The sequence below is a fragment of the Rhinichthys klamathensis genome, unplaced genomic scaffold (assembly GCF_029890125.1).
Source record: "Rhinichthys klamathensis goyatoka isolate OS25496 unplaced genomic scaffold, OSU_Roscu_1.1 h1tg000178l_1, whole genome shotgun sequence".
Classification (NCBI taxonomy): domain Eukaryota; kingdom Metazoa; phylum Chordata; class Actinopteri; order Cypriniformes; family Leuciscidae; genus Rhinichthys; species Rhinichthys klamathensis.
In genome coordinates, this window is record NW_026606707.1 from 1,293,863 (window position 1) to 1,314,174 (window position 20,312).

At 37.2% G+C, this 20,312-nt stretch overlaps 2 protein-coding genes across 2 annotated transcripts; one reads left to right on the plus strand and one right to left on the minus strand.

Annotated features, from left to right (window-relative positions):
- Window positions 1-8,400: 8,400 nt before the first annotated feature.
- Window positions 8,401-15,204, plus strand: pif1 (PIF1 5'-to-3' DNA helicase homolog (S. cerevisiae)). The gene is made up of 12 exons (XM_056260786.1): window positions 8,401-8,999; window positions 9,490-9,619; window positions 9,733-9,858; window positions 10,162-10,315; window positions 10,747-10,861; window positions 11,528-11,634; window positions 11,890-12,029; window positions 12,352-12,458; window positions 12,541-12,628; window positions 13,208-13,353; window positions 14,485-14,676; window positions 14,958-15,204. The coding sequence occupies exons 1-12, from the start codon at window positions 8,421-8,423 to the stop codon at window positions 15,009-15,011; spliced, it is 1,938 nt and encodes a 645-aa protein (XP_056116761.1). The 5' UTR covers window positions 8,401-8,420; the 3' UTR covers window positions 15,012-15,204.
- A 1,160-nt stretch (window positions 15,205-16,364) lies between these two features.
- LOC130094514 (cytochrome b-c1 complex subunit 6, mitochondrial-like) lies at window positions 16,365-20,307 on the minus strand. The gene is made up of 4 exons (XM_056260836.1): window positions 20,166-20,307; window positions 17,551-17,616; window positions 16,636-16,797; window positions 16,365-16,548 (listed from the first exon to the last, which is right to left on the minus strand). The coding sequence occupies exons 1-4, from the start codon at window positions 20,259-20,261 to the stop codon at window positions 16,516-16,518; spliced, it is 357 nt and encodes a 118-aa protein (XP_056116811.1). The 5' UTR covers window positions 20,262-20,307; the 3' UTR covers window positions 16,365-16,515.
- Between the last annotated feature and the right edge of the window lie 5 nt (window positions 20,308-20,312).

The window sequence follows — 20,312 nt, forward strand, 5'->3', positions numbered from 1 at the left end:
TAACAAATCCTTCCCTCGTGGGTCAATTTGTCCCCCATTTGAATGCATGGAATGTGAGGAATTTTTTTTTTTTTTTATCAAAAAAGATATTTAAAAAATCTGGCACAATCCAAAACAAACACACGCACAAATGAAGGCATGAGACTATAGAACATCCACAATACTGAACACACTCACATGCATACACACACACACACACTCACACATGTACACACACACCTAGGAATTTCCATTAAAATGAATGGAGGGGGGGGGGGGGGGGGGGGTCATTTAATGGGGGCAATGTTTTTTTTTTTTTTTTTTTTTTTTTATACACAAACAAATGCAAAATAAATTAAGTTGTAACAGCATTTTTTAAGCTGTAACAGCATTTTTAAATAAATATTCTTTAAGATTTTACTTTTTTTTTTTTTTTTTGCTTTTCCTGCTATCCACCTTACTAACTTTAATTATTACAATATCTGACACTTCGTTATATAGAAAACCCTAAAAAATTGAGCCTTTCTCTTTTGTAATGTCTCCCTCTCAGCCATCTCTCTTTTCTTCAAATCTCCCTCTTGCTCAGATCTCTCTCCTCTCCCATCATAAGTGTCTATTGCTGATTGGCTGATGCACTTTCAACAGCATTTTTTTTAAACCGCTTACTGCACCTTTAAGTGACTTTGAACATGGTTGTTGGTGCCAGGCAGGCTCGGCCAAATATTTCAGTATCTGCTGATCTATTGGGATTTTGACACACAACCATCTCTAGGGTTTTACAGAGAATGGCCAAAAAAAGAGAAAATATCCAGTGAGCGACAGTTTTGTGGGCGGAAATGCCTTGATGCCAGAGGCCAGAAGAGAATGGCCGGACTGGTTCAAGGTGATAGAAAGGCAACAGTAACTCAAATTACCACTCGTTACAACCGAGGTTTGCAGAAGAGCATCTCTGAATGCACAACACATCAAACCTTGAGGCAGATGCTTGAATTCACATGGGCTCACCAAAATTGGACAATAGAAGATTAGAAAAACATTGCAGATTCGATCAGATCAGATTTCTGCTGCAACATTCAGATGGTAGGGTCAGAATTTGACATAAACAACATGAAAGCATGAATCAATCCTGCCTTGTATCAACGGGGGCTGGTGGCTGTGGTGTGATGGTGTGGGTGATATTTGCACACCCCTTAGTACCAACTGAGCATCGTTTAAACGCAGCAGCCTACCTGAGAGTTGTTGCTGACCATCTCCATCCCTTTATGACCACAGTGAACCCATCTTCCAGCAGGATAATGCTCCATGTCACAAAGCTCAAATAATCTCTTCTTAAACATGACAATGAGTTCACTCAACTCAAATGGCCTCCACAGTCACCAGATCTCAATCCAACAGAGCACCTTTGGGATGCGGTGGAACGGGAGATTCACATCATGGATGTGCAGCCGACAAATCTGCAGCAACTGTGTGATGCTGTCATGTCTATATGGACAAAAATCACTTGACCAAAATGTTTCCAGCACCTTGTTGAATCTATGCCACATAGAGTTATGACAGTTAGTCTAACCCAGTACTAAGGTGTCTATAAAGTGTCCGGTGAATGTATATGTGTATATATTTTATATTTATATTTTTTTTAATGAAAAATATTTTAAAATAATCATATATTTAATTTAACATATCGAAATTTGCAATAGAGACAAATGTACTGTACAACATTCACCATTACCACTCCTGTTAATTTGAGCTCTGTTCTTCATTTCTTCAGAGATGCTCTATTGTATTCGAGGTGAATAGAGAGTGAAATGAGTCACTGGTTCATTTATTTTACACTTGGTAAAGTCTTACCCTTTACGTTTCACCCAGGCAGGAACGATAATGATCGCTGGAGCTCTAAAAACATATTTTTATGCTGAGTGGCTGTCTACAGACGGCTGTTTTGTGACAGCATACAAGACGGTTTACTTTTCTAATTAAGAAATGAGGCATGCGAGCCCAATTTAATGGGGACCAAGGTGTGGGAATCTGGAAACTAGTTATGTGTGATCATTTCTGTGATGTGTGTGGTGGTGGAAGGGTGTCATTAGAGATGTCATGCAGTGAGAGCAAATAATGCGCACAAACAGCAGTCATTCTGAAATGATAAGCGTAATGAGTCTGTTTGGCTGGTACTAACACAGCCATGAGGGGGAACTCCTGTCATGGTAGGTAGACTCATTAAATATGATCTATGTAAAATTTTTAATGATTTTCTCTTCAATGCAACACCTCATGGAGGGTGTTTCTGTAGCACTATGGATGTTGCGCATATTTACTGCAGATAACACTATGTTATATACAGTGCCCTCCACTAATATTAGCACCCTTGGTAAAAATGAGCAAAGACGGCTGTGAAAATCTGCGTTGTTTGATCTTTCATTCAAAAAATTCACAAAATTATTTTTTTAATCATTGTCCTGATGGAATATCCAACTACGGCCCATTATAAGATATCTAGCAGAGACCAGATTTTTTTATCTGTTGGTATATTTGCTAGAATCCATGATACCGTGTATCTGAACAAGATGTCCAGGACCTCCAGCAAAATAAAATAGGCCCACAACATTAAAGGGTTAGTTCACCCAAAAATGATGTCATTAATGACTCACCCTCATGTCGTCCCAAGCCCGTAAGACCTCCGTTCATCTTCGGAAGTTTAAGATAGTTTAAGATATTTTAGATTTAGTCCGAGAGCTTTCTGTCCCTCCATTGAAAATGTATGTACGGTATACTGTCCTTGTCCAGAAAGGGAATAAAGACATCATCAAAGTAGTCCATGTGACATCAGTGGGTTAGTTGGAATGTTTTAAAGCATGGAAAATACATTTTGGTCCAAAAATAACAAAAACTACGACTTTATTCAGCATTGTATTGTCTTCCGGTTCTGATGTTGAGCCGCGTTCAGTGACGCTGATGACGTAAGACGCTGCTGATGTGTAATCCGGTGCGCCCGAGCTTCGTTTACAGTCTGAGGGAGACGCACGCTGTAAACAAAACAATCTTCGCAAACATGTCTAAGGAATTCGACACAGAGGAAGACTTGCATTTTTTTGCCCAGCCATATTTATTTGAACCCGAATACACGGACGCACCGGATTACACGTCAGCAACGTCTTACGTCAGTTTCATGTTCCTAGTCACCCTGGTGTGCTAAAAAAAAGTAAAAATTATTGGGAATATACTTCAGATATATTTTACTCATAAGAATGTCTAGATGTGTCAATAATTGTGGCCAACATGCATTGGAGAAAAGCATTTATTTTTGATCATGTGATTTACCCCCCACTTTCAATTCTTTTACTTCAATGAAAGGTTATAATTTTGTGAATTTTTTTAATGAAAGATCAAAAGGATAAACAATGCAGATTTATTTTCACAGCCGCCTTTGCTCATATTTACCAAGGGTGTCAACATTGGTGGATGGCACTCTGTGCCCTATCGTGGCAGTTCCGCTTTTATTCAAAGGGACATTTATGAGGGGAAATTTGTGCTTGGCAAAGATCTCTTTGCATGTGAATGTTTAGTATAGCAGGTCTGTTTGCTTGGAAGGAGTGGCAAGCTAGATTAGATATGAATTCATAATGCGATTGCTAATTAATCCAGACTCTGTAAAGTTTCACTCATAACCCTATTTACATATCACAAATAATGTATGCAATTAAAATGATCATTATCCTTCATTGTATTTCTGATTATTGTTCTTCTACCTCACTACATCTTCAATGGGCTGAAGGCAGTCCTTACTGTTCGCCTGCATTCTGTACTGTCCACTTCTCCCGAGTGTCATAACTCAGCCAGCTGTCGTCTTGCCAATGAATGTAAATCAAAGAAAAGCTTGCATGTACTGAACGGGGCCTAATGATGCGGGACAGCGACCCATTCCTGGAAATTTCTTTCTCAGCTGACGTAAAAGAGCATGTCTTGTTTACGGAAATACACCAACCCATGACTAATATTTTATACTGGAAAATGTAATTAACCACCTCTAAATCAAAAGACATTTGTTTTACTGTCAGTAGTAAACCATGGCCTGTGTGAAAATGACCTAAGCAAAATTAGCCTAATTGTAAATCACTGGTTTATTAATGAATAATAATAACAATATAGGGAACTTGCCAAGTGCTGTTTCTGGATGGATGTACCTATAGGCCATATTTATTTATTTATTTGTTTATTTATGTAAGTGATGTTGGTAGCCAGAATGCATACCTTTCTTTTTATTTATATTGTTTCAAGGAAGGAAGGAAGAAAGGAAGGAAGGGTACGGACTGACATACAAAAATATTAAAATATAGTTTTGAGAAAACGTTTACTTAGCCTGAAAATTTGAACAAGCACAACTTACAGGTCCCACTCCCTTGCTCTCTGCTGCGCTACAGCCCTCCCTCCACAGCTCGTCCTCCACAGCGGAGCCTGTCGTGAACGCGCAGGCTAGTAAACAGGGCCACCGATAACAGCGGATAAAAAGTTATATGGCACATTCACTAATAGGGACTAAACGTCAACAATATGCTTTACATTGACTATGGCCTGCCCATACTTTGACTACAAACTTGGTCCTCAAATCATTATGTATTTTGCAATAGCCTACATGTAACTTTATAACGTTGCACTCTTTCTATAAGTAATAAATAGCTTGTAAGATAACGTTAATATAACGGTAACTAACGTTACAGTATGTAAGTAATTATTCTAGCGATATATAATGCTAGATAAGGTGCTAGTACATTATTTCAGCAACATGACAAGCCAGTGAATTAGCAGGTTTCAATTGTTGCTTAGCAGAGTGCGTGACATTTTATCTACATGTTATGCGGCTAGAGTTTTGACACCGAGTCAATGGGCTCTGTCTAATTCTTTCTTTTTCGCTTGTTTATCGTCATCAGTCTTTTTCCTTTTACCTCTTTGTTTTATGAGCAGGTGTCACTTGAGAATTGGCAGTTTGGGTTGTTTCTCCGTCATAAACACAGCTGCAGCACGCCGGCAATCTTGAGTTTGAACGACGGCTCGCGCTGTGCAAGAGAGGGGTGTGATCAGCGCGTACACGAGCGTGATTGACACTGCTAAGACATTCCTCCTGGCTCTGATTGGTTGTTTCTGACCGGGAGCGTGTATTTCTTGCAAATGGCAATAGGACCACTGGGAGGAGCCAGAGGAGCTTGATTTTTACACAGATTATCTGTCTCATATTCTACTGTCAGGACCAAGCGGCAACCTCCCTGTCTCTCTCTTGAAACCAACACGGAAGTGAATTAAACTGCAATTCATCTACTGACCGCTTGAGGCGGGCTGCAGAAGAGAGTCAAATCTTCATCTCCCCCATGTTAAAATGCCCAACTTTACAGCAGAAAAAAACATGTTTACAGCCTGGAGCAAAAAGTGGTTTTGGTCTTTATAGCTTATTTTGCCCTTCATGACAACTGTGAGGGGGGTGAATGTTTTTACAACTCATCCGTTTAAATTATATTAAGCCTGCATAATTAAGGGCGTGGCCACTTGAGTGACAGGTGGATTGCGGCCGTTTGTCTGCTGTCTGTTAACGTCACTCTCAGCTAATTCCAGCCGCTGCTGTACTTGCCATCTCTGCCGTGTTTGTGCTTTTTTTGGGATTATTTCATACAATTTAATACACGCATTATACCTTCGCCCACGCCGTTGGATTCCGTCGTTGTCGAGTATGGAGAGAACAACCATACTGCGCTGTATTTCCAGTTATTTTCCTCGCATGCACTAACGTTAATGGATGTCTGACAATTTCCTTGCTAAAAAAGTCTATAGATATAGAGACCACACTCGTTATGCGGTACTGTTGCTCTCACGGAACAGATATGCTTATTTAACTTTTTAGTGAAAGTAGCTGCTACCGTCAGATGAAATCCAGCAGGTGTCATTACTTTCTCTCCGTCCATGCAGTAGATGCACACCCTTGAATGAGCGCGGATTTCTAGTGCATTTACTTGAACTTCTGAGGTAATATCTTTAGTTTAACCCATTTGAATAATTGAGAGGCGGCCAAAATCAGATTTTGAAATGGACTGAACGAAGCTCTTTACGAACTTGACGTGCGATGCCATGTGCGCATGAATCACTGTCACACGCACAAGCTCAGAGCAATATTGTAAGTTACTGCATGATAATACATTTTTATAGCAGAATAATAATACATCACGATACACAGTCTCACTTTTAGTTACGTCTTTTAACTATTTATGATTTCGAAGGGAAAAAACATGAACTAAACTATTGGCTTTAATTCTTCAATCAGCTGCCACTTTAACGCGAGGCCAGTAGCTCCACCCACGTCCTGCCTCTTTGCCCACTTTCTGTTATCCGGTAGTGAAGAAAGGTGACGCGTTACCAAGATGGCGACGGCTGACTCCGCCCACTTTAGACTTCAAAAACGCTCTTCAGAAACCTACGGGTGACGTCACGGACACTACGTCCATATTTTTTTACAGTCTATGGTCAGGACATAATGACAGTTTTAGCAAATACATTTTTTCAAAAGTTACCTACAGCAGCTTTAATTTTCTTGATTGCTAACACACAATTCATGAAACAATTCACAATTTTCTCATAACTAACACAGTCTCAGAACTACACACCAACTTGTAGGCTACACACCTCAAATTGTCACGTCAAAATCAAATATTTTGGTCAAAGACATATTCTCTTTTGTCAGAATCAAACTTTGGCCTCAGATGAAACACAAAACCTACAAATACACAGATTACATTCCTGCCTGGAACACTATTACAAAAATCTCTTATTGGGATTCAGGAATATTTGCAGCTCAGCAGTGACTAGTGCAGTACACATACAACATGAAAGCGTGCAGATAGCCTACAGTAAAATACAATCTTTAGGAAAAATTAATTTTCATTACACTTCTGTAAGTAGTAGTTAAAGTAGATGAAAAGCACTAGAAAAAAGTTCAAATACCAAAGAACTGAATATGAACTTTTTATGCAACACAATAGTATACTGTCATTAGGCTACAGTAGTGAAACATAAATAAATAAATTTGGCATCCTGCACCTTCAGCCAAATTTCATAACAGTAGAGTTTCTCGATCTTCTGACATTATGGTCCTATTAATTATCTTTAGATTCTGATTGGTGTGTCATCAGGTACTTAAAGGTTCTCTAAGCGATCCTGGGTGACGTCACTTCTTGTTGACGTTCGAACTATTGTCAAACAAAACGGAGGCTAGCTAGACCCTCCCTCCTCCTCATCCGCACACTAACCCCCCAAACCACACCCCCAAACCCTTCTTGTCGGTCATTGGCTGGAACAGTTTGTTATGTTTTGGGGAGCGGGTCGCTGCAGTTTGTTTTTGGTGCTGTTTGTGAAGCATGGGCTGTCTACAGAGATCGCGTTTCTTTACAGTGTGTTCAGGGGACAGGCAGCCAGCGGATAGTGAGGAGATGTTTGCTGTATGTGACAAAAAATGTTTTGGCCTAAAAAACACATGACATCGCTTAGAGCACCTTTAATGTTGACGAGTCATGGATAAATGTGTTATTTGAGTTCACATTGTGACACTTGAGTTAATTAGACTATATTATGTGTTTGTGTTTTATGAATGACAACATGGTTAAACCTTTTTAAAATGAGGGCATTTTTGAAATCATTAAGAAAATTGAAAGGTGTTTTCCACAGGTGAAATGTGTTAAACATTTTTGAGAAATGTGTCTGTTTTGAGAACTGAATGAAAAACGGTTAATTCATCAATGGATAATTGCAATTTTCTGTCCTTTTTTCCATTTTACTTTTACTAAAATTGTAACTTCAGAAATGATCATTTGAATAAATGAAATCCTTTTCAATCGATCTGCAATGGTTTAGTATTTGCAATGTATGTCGCCTAGAACGCAGACGCTCCAGTCCATGAGATGAATGCACAAAGGAAAAAGACGTAATGAAAACCAACGCCGTTTCATTGGTGGAGCGCTTGCTTGTAGGCGGGCCCGCTGCTTACGTTTAGGAAGCGCAATCGTTGATTGGATATTTGTTTAAATGCCTCTGCTTTGATTGGTCAGTAGGTCGTCACAATCGACCAATCTTTGTAGAGCGGAACTATTTGAAAATCGTGCGTGAGCAGCAGCACCAGCAACATATAAATGAACAGCTGGTGGTGCGGTTGTGGTGACTTGCTGTTTAAACAGCTCTTAAGAAAGGTGAGTTAGTCCTCTCTATATTAAATAAAATAATAAGACACGAACACGTACATGTATTTTTACGCTAGATTTGCCATTTCAGTTGAGATTAATGTTTGTTGCATGTATATTCTTTAATGCACTCATTAAAATCATAACCCAAGCACTCGCTGAAGACTAATCGGTGTTAGTAAATGAGTAAAGTTATAAGATACTCGATCACATGCTTTAAGCGGTTCTTCTATGTTCTTTCAAGGTAAAATGTTGGGACACGTTGATCCCGCTGAGCTTCAGTGCACCGTGGCAGTGGAGCGCTTGAATCCTGCAGGGCAAGCCATCAAACGGCAGCTCATGCGCAAAGCCACTGTCACATTAGGGCGCAACGAGTTTCAGGAGATGGTCCTGCGTGTCCACGATGGCAAAGCTCCTCAGAACTTCATGCTGCGCGATTTCCAGCTCTTTACGCGCTTCGCAAAGGATGGTAAATGTACTGTTAAATTCGTCCCGGAGAGCACACAGGTTCTAGTCTCTGATTGTCCACCGGATCGTTTGAAGGTGTTCCTCAAGACGCTCAGCATCAAACATCAAGCATCCCAAAGCAACAAGCCTATGAGTGGTAGGGCTAAACTACGAGCCGGCCTTCCTAGAGCCTTTGAGACCGTCAGTCCTCTCCAGCTGAAAGATGTACAGAAAGCAAACGAGCTGAGAAGTAAAGTGAACACCCCAATTCAACCCAAAGGTCCTTCAGAGAGACCTGTCAATAAGGTCTTGGGTGAAAGGAAACAAGTAAAAAGACCCAGACCTGATTGTGACACTAGTCCGGTATGTTCATCCTTTTGTGTTAGGCCTATGCTCCTTTAATACATTGCACATTTGTCTTGACAAATTATAAGCACGACTATTTTTATTTAATTTTTGTTAGTTTTGATGCACCATTTCTTAACCAAATTAAGTGGGTAGTTGAAAAGAAAATGTAATTTTCTCTTTAAAAGGAGGGTTTTGGCCTTTAACAATGCATTTAACAATTAAACTCTTAAAATAATTTTGGCCAATACATTTCAGTTAATGGATATTCATTTGTTAAACTTTATATACATTACGTTTATTATTGTAAACTATTTTAGTAACCACAATCATACAATTTCAATGTCTCACATTTTCATTTTTATGAATTGATGTATATTTCTGAGATTCAACATTTTTACAAAGTTGAGCATCTTTTACTTACTATTTGCTGAAAAAGACTGCACAATGCTTGCTTTCAATGCTATCATGTATTTCACAGGATTATGGATTTATTTATCTCTTTTAGGTTAAGGCGCTTCACCCCAATAAGAAGCCTGTCTTGGTTCTGCCCGTGGCACAAAAGCTAAGCAAAGAACAAACTGCAGTTCTCAATGCAGTCTTGAGTGGCAAGAATGTGTTTTTCACAGGCAGTGCAGGTAATGAACTGCACTGATTATTTATGCATTTATTTATTTTATTATTACTTATAGCCACCGATGAATATAATCTAGTTTCTTATAGAGGTATTTTTTTCATGGCTTTATTTTAGGTACAGGGAAGTCCTTCTTGCTCAAAAGGATTGTAGGCTCTCTGCCTCCAAAAAGCACATATGCAACCGCGAGCACCGGCGTCGCAGCCTGTCACATCGGAGGGACCACACTTCACAGTTTTGCAGGTTAGAACATTTCAAGTTCAAATGATTTCACTCGTGTCTCTGAAAAGTGACTGCCAACGAATGCAAACATGCTACATGCATTCATTAGGAAATCTCCTCATATATAATTGATGATGGCAAAGGTTTTATGAAATGGCAGTATCCCTTCACCCCAAACCAAACAGTAATCATAGGTGACAGATTTATTTCAGTATGTACACAACATGGGGTCACTTTTCTGAAGTGTCATATGATCAACACATTTCTCAAATCTATAAACCGAGTTGTGCTGTTGTGAGTGATTTTTGTCACTCTTGTTATCAGGTATTGGGTCCGGCTCTGCTCCTCTTGAACAGTGTCTTGAGCTCGCTCAGCGTCCTGGGGTTCTGCAGCACTGGACCTCCTGCAAACACCTCATTATTGATGAGATCTCAATGGTGGAGGCCCAGTTCTTTGACAAACTAGAAGCCATAGCCAGGTGAACCACACTGAGGGAACTTATGACAAAAATAAAAATAACTCCGTTAATGATACCGGTTTATCTCAGCGCACTTAATTTTCCACATGGATACATTTCGTTTTACCATTATCAATTAATGTGGTGATGAGTTGTTTTTTGTTGTTGTTGTTTTTAATGGTTTAGTAATTTCATTTAATGTGATTGGTTGCATCTGAATTTGTCACTACGGATTTTCTTCTAATGAACGCCAGATGGCAAATTAATTTTTGAATGTGATTTGGATCAGAAATTGAATACAAAATTTATCCAAACCATCAATTCTCCCAGTCCTAGTCTAGTACATTTGAAAATTCTCATCTGTTCTGAAGGAAAGGAACAACACTAAATAGTTCAATATTAGGTCAGAGTTGCCTTATTAGACGAGTGTCATCTGTATATTATTTTTCTAGGTCCATCAGAAGATCAACTGAGCCATTTGGAGGGATTCAGCTGATTGTGTGCGGAGACTTTCTTCAACTTCCTCCTGTAACAAAAGGAAAGGACAAAGCTAACTTTTGTTTCCAGGTACTACCCTCATTTAGGCATAGTTCATGCTTTTTCCACTTCAGCCTTGATCTGACTTGGCATTAAAGGGTTCGTTCACCCCAAAAGGAAAATTCTGGAATCGTTTACTCGTCTTCATGACATTCCAAACTGATAAGACTTTCATTCATCTTCAAAACACAAATGAAGATATTTTTAATGAAACCTTAGAGGTTTCTGTCCCGGTTTAAAGTCCATTCCCTTAACTTTGATGCTTCAAAAGGTTCATAACTTAACATGACTATAATTATTAATAAAACATCATTTAATTTTAAACATATTTCATCATATACAGTGAAACGGTAAGAAAAGCTGCGTTATAGCTTCAGCTGCAAGGTTTCTCTGAATAGAGCAGATTTATGTGTATGTACAGCTGGCTAATGAGAGGTCTGGATAAGTGTTTGAACTGGTTTTGAGAATGACACACCTGGGGTTCTCCACTGGGTCATGAGACCCAGTGTTTGAAGATGGATGGAAAAAGTGAGTAAATCATATCATCCACAAATGAAAATTGTCATATCCCTTTAAGAGTACATTGTAATGTCTTGAAATTTGATTCTATGTGTATAATCGTTTTTGGGTTAGCATCTGGATATCCACTGTGCAAGTTTCTAAGAATAAGATACAAAAAATGTATTTTGCTTGCAGTCGAGAAGCTGGCGGAAGTGTATCCACATGAACATGGAGCTGATGGAGGTGCGCAGACAAACAGACAAGGCCTTCATTTCTCTCCTCCAGGCTGTGAGAGTGGGCAGGTACTGAGCTCTCACCACAGCCACCGTTCAGTGCAGTGACTCACTGGCTCGGGGTGTTTTTGGGATGCAATCCCTGTGGTTCATGGTCAGTTTTTTCCATGACCGTAAGTGGATCTCGTAGGTGTGATTTTTAAAATGTTTATACGTCTTGTAGTGAGGAACTTTCACGCTTCATTTTGTAATCAGTGAAGTTGTGAATTGACCGAGTTCGTCAGCATGTTGATCCTATTGTAACAGTGGCTCTCCATGCTGTAGAGTCACAGAGGAAGTTACCGCACAGCTGCTGAGAAGTGCCAATCACTGCATCGAGAGGGATGGTATCCTAGCAACCAGGCTGTGCACACACAAGGATGATGTGGAGCTCACCAATGAGAATAAACTCAAACATTTACCAGGTTGGTCACAATGCAGCCTAATTTTGAACAGGAGATGTGTGAAATGTGACGTGGTTTGCTGGTCGCATCAGGTGGTGGGTGTTCTGGTATCGTTGTCAATTCTGTGACATGGATAGGTGGGAATGAGATCACCAGACACTGAAATAGTTTCTAGAAATCCACCATCTGATTCATGAGTGACATAAGGCACTAGAAACCATGTAGGACATGCTGTGTAGCAGGAATTTTTTGTTTTTTTGTTTCTACACAAACTGTAAGATGAGCGAAATCCAGAGATACGGTCTTTTACACATTTCTAAGTCTCTTAAGTGTTTACTTGCAGGGGCCGTGAGAGTATTCGAAGCTGTGGATAGTGACCCTATGCTGGTTCAGACCATTGACGCCCAGAGTCCAGTGAGTCGGCTGTTACAGCTCAAAGTAGGCGCTCAGGTTGGTGTTATGTCCTTCTGGCTAACATGTGCTCTTGATTTTTAAATGTCAAAAATTTGCAACAACCTTGTTATTTGTTCAGGTCATGCTTACTAAAAACCTGGATGTCCAGAGGGGTCTAGTGAATGGAGCCAGAGGAGTAGTGGTTGACTTTCAGCCAGGGAATCAAGGTAATGGTGACTGCGAAACAGTGGCCGGCACTTCCAAAACGCATTGTATCTTACTTTCTCTGTCACAAGTGTTGTTTTTATGAAAATGCCATCATAAACAATACTGCTATCAGCAAATAAATCGTTAAATCTCACAAAGAATGTCTATTGTATTTCAACCCTTTTAGAGGGAGAAATAAGCAATTATGTTTTGTAAGAAGGAATTGAAAGCCTTTTTTAGGACCATTTAAGATGAATTTTGTGACATCATGCTGTTGGGACATAATTACCTGTAATTACTGCTGATAATAATTCATTATTTTCCAGTGTTATTTAGTACCACAGAAGTTTTTTTTTTAAAGTAAGATTTTATACACTTTAAATTACTCATTGCTGTAATAAAATTAGGGGGATGTCAATTTAAAATTGTTCATATTTTAATTCCGACATGTTCTTGACTGGCTTTGAGATTTACCCAAATATCATTCATTAATCATTGTACGTGGCTGGTTCTAGAACGCCAACATATTTCAGAGGATTTGAACGCATGCAGTGAGATGTTGTGACATCCCATCATTCGTGAATACCCCTCTCCCACAGGTCTCCCTCGGGTGCGATTCCTCTGCGGGGCTGTTGAGTTAATGAAGAGAGAGCGTTGGCTTTTTAAAGCGTCCGGGGGGCTGTACCTGAGCCGACAGCAGCTGCCACTCAAACTGGCCTGGGCCATTTCAATCCACAAGAGTCAGGTGAGCTCTACTATGAAGCCCCATCAAGACTCATTATGCATAGTGAGTCAAACCTGCATCAGCTGAATGCATAGAATGAAATCTAATATTACAAGATTGTGCTGTTGATCTCCTACTGTTCTGGGCCCTAGAGGAAATGATCATGCGATTTTCATTGAAAGTCCCATTAAAATAAAATGACTTGGCTCAGGAACCGTGTTTCTGTGCATCTGTGAACAGATGCTCAGGACTATCCTTCTGGCTTCTGTATTGACTCATTAACTAGTCACCATGTTTACCCATCATTTCTGACCTTTTCTGTGCCTTCTGCACTGATGAACTGTCAAAGTTGTTGCAAAGAGTGTCAGAGTAATTAAGCTCATTGGGTGTCTGGCAAATGTTTCAGAAACGTTGCATGTGGCACGTCCCAATGCTCAGTGGGGGAACTGAGAAAAATGGCATATTAAATCAATTCCTCACTATAAACACGTGGGCCTCACTATTATCAGTGTAATTAGTTCAGAACTGTAAGACGCTACAATACATTTCAGACACTTCTGGCTTTTTAATTTTAAAACAGTCCAATTGCAAAGCAAGTTGCAACACACAGACTCGGGCTACGTTCACACTGTCAGTCCAAATGCGGTTATTTGTGTGTCCGATTAGATTCTGATCTAGAATTACTGACTTCACATTGTGTATCGCAACTGTTTAGATACGATTTGTGTGTCCATGCCGCTCTTTCATTTGCAACGCAACCTTGTTTCTGCAGCAACTTCAGCAGATTTCCAATAACAACGTTTACGTTTTATGTGGCTTCAAAGTCACGTAAACCACGTAAAATCTGATCTGAGCGGTCAGACTTAAAAGGATTCCCAGAAATGCTATTTGAATAAGATTTCAAACCACTTATGATTGTAGATCGAAACGGATTTGTTAATTGCATTTATTGCAATGTTTTTCCTGTTTCAATCGGATTTGGATAATAATAATGTAAATTTACAACTGCTTTGAATGCGGCTCAACCAATCAGAATCAAGGATGGGAACTATCCGTAGCCTGTTATATGTATTTTATAACTATTTTCTGCTGTTAGTAAATTATTGCTAGATTGTTGAAGTAAATTGCTGGTGTTTTGTTTGGTGTGTTTAGGGCATGACTTTGGATTGCGTGGAGATCTCTTTGGCGCGTGTGTTTGAGAGCGGCCAGGCTTATGTTGCTCTGTCACGGGCTCGGAGTCTGGAAGGCCTGCGTGTGATGGACTTTGATCCTCGAGTGGTGCAGGCCAACCAGGACGTGCTGCTCTTCTATAAGAGACTGAGGAAAGAGAGGCTCCTCATGCAGGTCAGTCACTTTGGACAATCACTCTGTTCCTCAGACAATTGCCCTTTTCTGTATTCTACCAGACCAAAGCGATTTTAAAAGATTGAATCTAAATTATCTTAGATTGTCTTATAAAAGGCCCCAGGAAGCTCAAATTTACTGGGTGATTTTTACATTAGTTGTCAATCATTTCAGAATTCAAATTGCCCAATTTCAATTTTCAACAAGGTTACCATTGATTTAGTAAGTTTATTATAGGTCTCTGATTAAATTTTTTTTTCTTTTTTTTTTTCTTCCCCCAGTCCTCGATGAATGACTTTGTGGGACAGAGCAATAAGGAGAATTACCCTTGGTGAGGAAGTGACCGGAAGCTCTAGTTTTCATATGCACTGTGTGCATGGATTCATCAGGAACATGAATTGAATTCAGTTAGTGTTTTTCTTATTGGATAAATTATGCTGCTTTTCAGCTGAATATTTATTTTTATAATTACGGTCTAAACCCTGTTTTATTTTGACCATGTTTTTCTTTTAATAAAATTATTTTGTTGTTTTTTTATATATGAATTGGGTTATGAAAGTCTCATGTTTACATGCTTTTCATCAGAGCAAATTGTTATCAGTGCCTAAGCAGGGTTTTGCTTATGGCAATGGTTGGAGGAAAAATTATTTGTTTTTATATGTATGATTTGATTTGGTAATCTTAGTTGAATATTCTTACTCAGTGAGGTTGGCTGTAGAGCCTAACATGTAACTGTTTACATTACAGGGGAAAGAGTACGAATTTTATTTTAAAAGGGACAATGCACATTAACATGAGCACTTGCACTGTATGGCTAAAAGCAGCACATTTACATGAGTCTCATTTTCATCTGTAGTCGGTGGCAGGTTCAAAACCCATTCCAGCAAACATGGCCATAACCAGAGCATATTAACATATACAATTACCAACTAAATAATTTAAACCAGGAACATTCTGAATCCAAGATTTTGTAGAATCTATAAAATTATTAAATGCTTCTGCCACCCTGCATGGATCATTAGTCATATTTCCCCTCTATATTTAATTGTATTGGTTATATATTACATTTTCCAGTTAATTTCTTTAAATTCTGCCATATTTCTTATTTCCTCTAGCTTAAAAAAATTAGCTTTCACCTTTCTAAGCTCCTTTACAACCTTATTTCTTAATGTGGTAAATAAACGCCAGTCATTTTCCATCTTAGACCTGAGAGCTATTTAAGAGCATGAATATTTCCCCCTCGTACTTTTTAATCTCATTAAATCTGTATAAAAGCAGGTGAAACTGAGTTTCAGTTAGATGCTTGGTCGTGTTTCTCCTGTGGAAATCCTGAGGCATTTATATAGCAACTTATTTGTTAAACTACTTATTATCTATGGAAAAATATGCAATCCAGTTGCTAGATAAAATGAAAAACCTACTTTCATGGGCTGTACTTGCTTGCACGCTGTTTATTACATTTATTACAAGTTTATTAGATAAAAAAAAAAAAAGTCTGATTTTAACTGACAGAGAGAGGGGAAACTAGCCAACAATGCAATGTCTACTGCCACCATGTGGGACTATGTGTAATTGCAATACGATCTAGAGAAATGGTACCTATAGTTTTGACGTGACACCTGGAAAGCAGAATATACATAAGTTACATTAGATTTGGTCACGTGTAAACAAAAGAACCAACTAATATGTAAGGCAAAGACATGTGTACATGAAGTCTACACACATTTATTCACATACAACTACAAGTTTTGAGATTTGTTTATGCTTGTTCTGAACTTTTACATACACATCTACAGCTCAGATACTCAACTGGAACGAACGGAGTGTCTCAGTGGGGCTTCATTTAACTGAACTGAAGAGCTTTTGTGCAACCTGGAAAACAATGATAATATTAAATTATTACAGCGATGTTTTTAAGAACACTGTTTGAGCCCCTAGTAGGGGTTGAGAGTGGCTTACGCAGTGGTCCTGTGCATGTAGAAAGTCAAACAGCTCCTCTGTGCAGTCCTCTTCAGTGTGTGACCGTGAGCCAACTCGAGTTTCACAAGCTTCTAGTCTTTCTTCTGCATGCATGCAATGTGCCGTCTGCTCACATTTCTGTCTTATTGCTTCTAGGGGGTCCTGCAGGGGGCCAGACACTGTTTAATCTATGACAATCACCTCTCCTTCAGCAATGCTTTTATTTGTTTAGTCTTTAAGTACTTTACTAAACTAAATAGACAAACTTAAAATTGCTCAAACCTAGGCTGGGATTTCTATTTCCCAGCATGCTTTGCCCATGGCTCTACAGTATAAGGGGGGAGTAAGTGCTAAAAATTAAGTTACATAATGTTTTTTTGTGCAAGATAAATGTTAAGTGAGAGATTAAGTAGTTTAATGCTTTGCTATACTAATTTAGAAGAGTTTCTGATATGTGTTTTTTTTAGGGGTTACCATCATTAACGTAACATCATCACAAGTCAAGTATGAACTTGGTTTGAACACAATGTTAAATGTTCTATATTGTTGTACTCTTACATCAATTGCTATGCTTATGTTATCAAAGCATCACCAATTAGCATTTGCTGAATTTATATCTAGTAGTTAAATTTTCACTACTAATATTTAAATTGAGATAACATTATCATTTTAAGTTAAATGTATGAATTAACTTACTCAATTTTTAAGGTAGGAGCAATTAAAACCTACGAGTACAAAATTGAAATCTGCCAGTTCTGCTTACTTAAACTTTGAATTTATTTTGATTTTGCTGATTACCTCAAATTCATTTTTTTGCCCAATTATTCAGGTTTACAATGTGTGTGTGTGTATTACTTTTTAAGATGAAGAGGAATTTAATATGGACCTGATTTATGTAATGCTGTAGTAACATACCACCATCTCTTCTTCCTCCTCATCAGCACCATCTTCTCCCGCATCTTCCTCTATTAGTGTTTGTTCCTTTACAAATAAATGAGGGACAAGAGCCACAAAAATATTGTGATACTATAATAACTTCTTTTTTGTTTTGTTTTTTGTGGGATGAGCAATTTTGTGGACCTAATTGATATCATAATGTGTTTTATGGTAATTTTAATGTATTTGCAATGTAAGCGTCATAAATTCAATACATTATAATACTTTACGTGGTGTTATATATGGCAAGCCGTTTTAACTTTTATTCATTTCCAGGATATGAATACTTGATATCAACAATTCAATTTTCACTAGTTAAAATTATAATTATTGATATCAGGAATAATATTTCTACTAGTAACAATGGCAATTTTTGATATCAGGAATTACATTTTCACTAGTAACAATGCTAATTCTTGACATCAACATTTACATTTTCACTAGTTAAAATGATAATTCTTGATATCAACAATTGAATTGCAACTAGTAAAAACTATAATTCTTGATATCTGTAATTGTATTTTCACTAGTGAAATGTCACCATAGGCTAGGCAAGCCGTTTTAACTTTTATTCATTTCCAGGATATGAATACTTGATATCAACAATTACATTTTAGATATCAACAATTAAATTTTTTGATATCAACAATTACATTTTGGATATCAACAATTACATTTTTGATATCAACAATTCAATTGTTGATATCAACAATTCAATTCTTGATATCAACAATTGAATTATTGATATCAAAAATGTAATTCTTGATATCAACAATTGTATTTTCACTAGTGAAATGTCACCATAGACTGCCATTCAAAATCAATTGTTGATATCAAGAATTGATTTCTTACTAGTAGAAATATAATTTTTGATATCAATAATTACATTGTTACTAGTAAAAATGCGAATTCCTGATATCAATAATTAAATTATCACTAGTCTAAATGTCTATTCTTGATATCAACAACTGAATTGCTACTAGTAAAAATTTTCATTTTTGATATCTGAAAATGTATTTCTGATATCAATATTATTTCAGATATCTAAAATGGCTTTCTTACTAGTAACAATCACATTCATGATATCAGAAATTAACATTGTCACTAGTGAAAATTGAATTATTGATATCAAAAATGAACATTGTTACTAGTAGCAATTCAATTGTTGATATCAAGAATAGACATTTCAACTAGTGACAATTTAATTCTTGATATCAAAAATAAAGGTTTTTACTAGTAAGAATTGTATTTCTGATATGTGAAATTGGAATTTCAACTAGTAAGACATCAATTCTTGATATCAAGAATTGATTTTGAATGGCAGCCTATGGTGACATTTCACTAGTGAAAATACAATTACAGATATCAAGAATTATAGTTTTTACTAGTTGCAATTCAATTGTTGATATCAAGAATTATCATTTTAACTAGTGAAAATGTAAATGTTGATGTCAAGAATTAGCATTGTTACTAGTGAAAATGTAATTCCTGATATCAAAAATTGCCATTGTTACTAGTAGAAATATTATTCCTGATATCAATAATTATAATTTTAACTAGTGAAAATTGAATTGTTGATATCAAGTATTCATATCCTGGAAATGAATAAAAGTTAAAACGGCTTGGCTGCCATTCAAAATCAATTCTTGATATCAAGAATTGATTTCTTACTAGTTGAAATTCCAATTTCACATATCAGAAATACAATTCTTACTAGTAAAAACCTTTATTTTTGATATCAAGAATTAAATTGTCACTAGTTGAAATGTCTATTCTTGATATCAACAATTGAATTGCTACTAGTAACAATGTTCATTTTTGATATCAATAATTCAATTTTCACTAGTGACAATGTTAATTTCTGATATCATGAATGTGATTGTTACTAGTAAGAAAGCCATTTTAGATATCTGAAATAATATTGATATCAGAAATACATTTTCAGATATCAAAAATGAAATTTTTTACTAGTAGCAATTCAGTTGTTGATATCAAGAATAGACATTTAGACTAGTGATAATTTAATTATTGATATCAGGAATTCGCATTTTTACTAGTAACAATGTAATTATTGATATCAAAAATTATATTTCTACTAGTAAGAAATCAATTCTTGATATCAACAATTGATTTTGAATGGCAGTCTATGGTGACATTTCACTAGTGAAAATACAATTGTTGATATCAAGAATTACATTTTTGATATCAATAATTCAATTGTTGATATCAAGAATTGAATTGTTGATATCAAGAATTCAATTGTTGATATCAAGAATTCAATTGTTGATATCAACAATTGAATTGTTGATATCAAAAATGTAATTGTTGATATCAAAAATGTAATTGTTGATATCAAAAAATGTAATTGTTGATATCAAAAAATGTAATTGTTGATATCAAAAATGTAATTGTTGATATCAACAATTCATATCCTGGAAATGAATAAAAGTTAAAACGGCTTGCCATATGTTATAGGCCAGGCTCGAAATATCATAACTGTTTTCTTATCTTTATGTCAGGACAGCTGACATGTTAGAATCGACTTGCCTGTAGTTATACAATGACGTGCAAGTTGCATAACTTCACAAATGCACTTTCTTCAAACTACAGTAATACTCTAAAATTAGTGGCCGTACCTCCTCCGCCTCGTCAGGCTGTCCATGTTTGATCGTTTCCCTTTCAAAAACCATACTTCTATGATTTGAATTCACACTTAAACACAATGAAGCAGCAACGGTCGA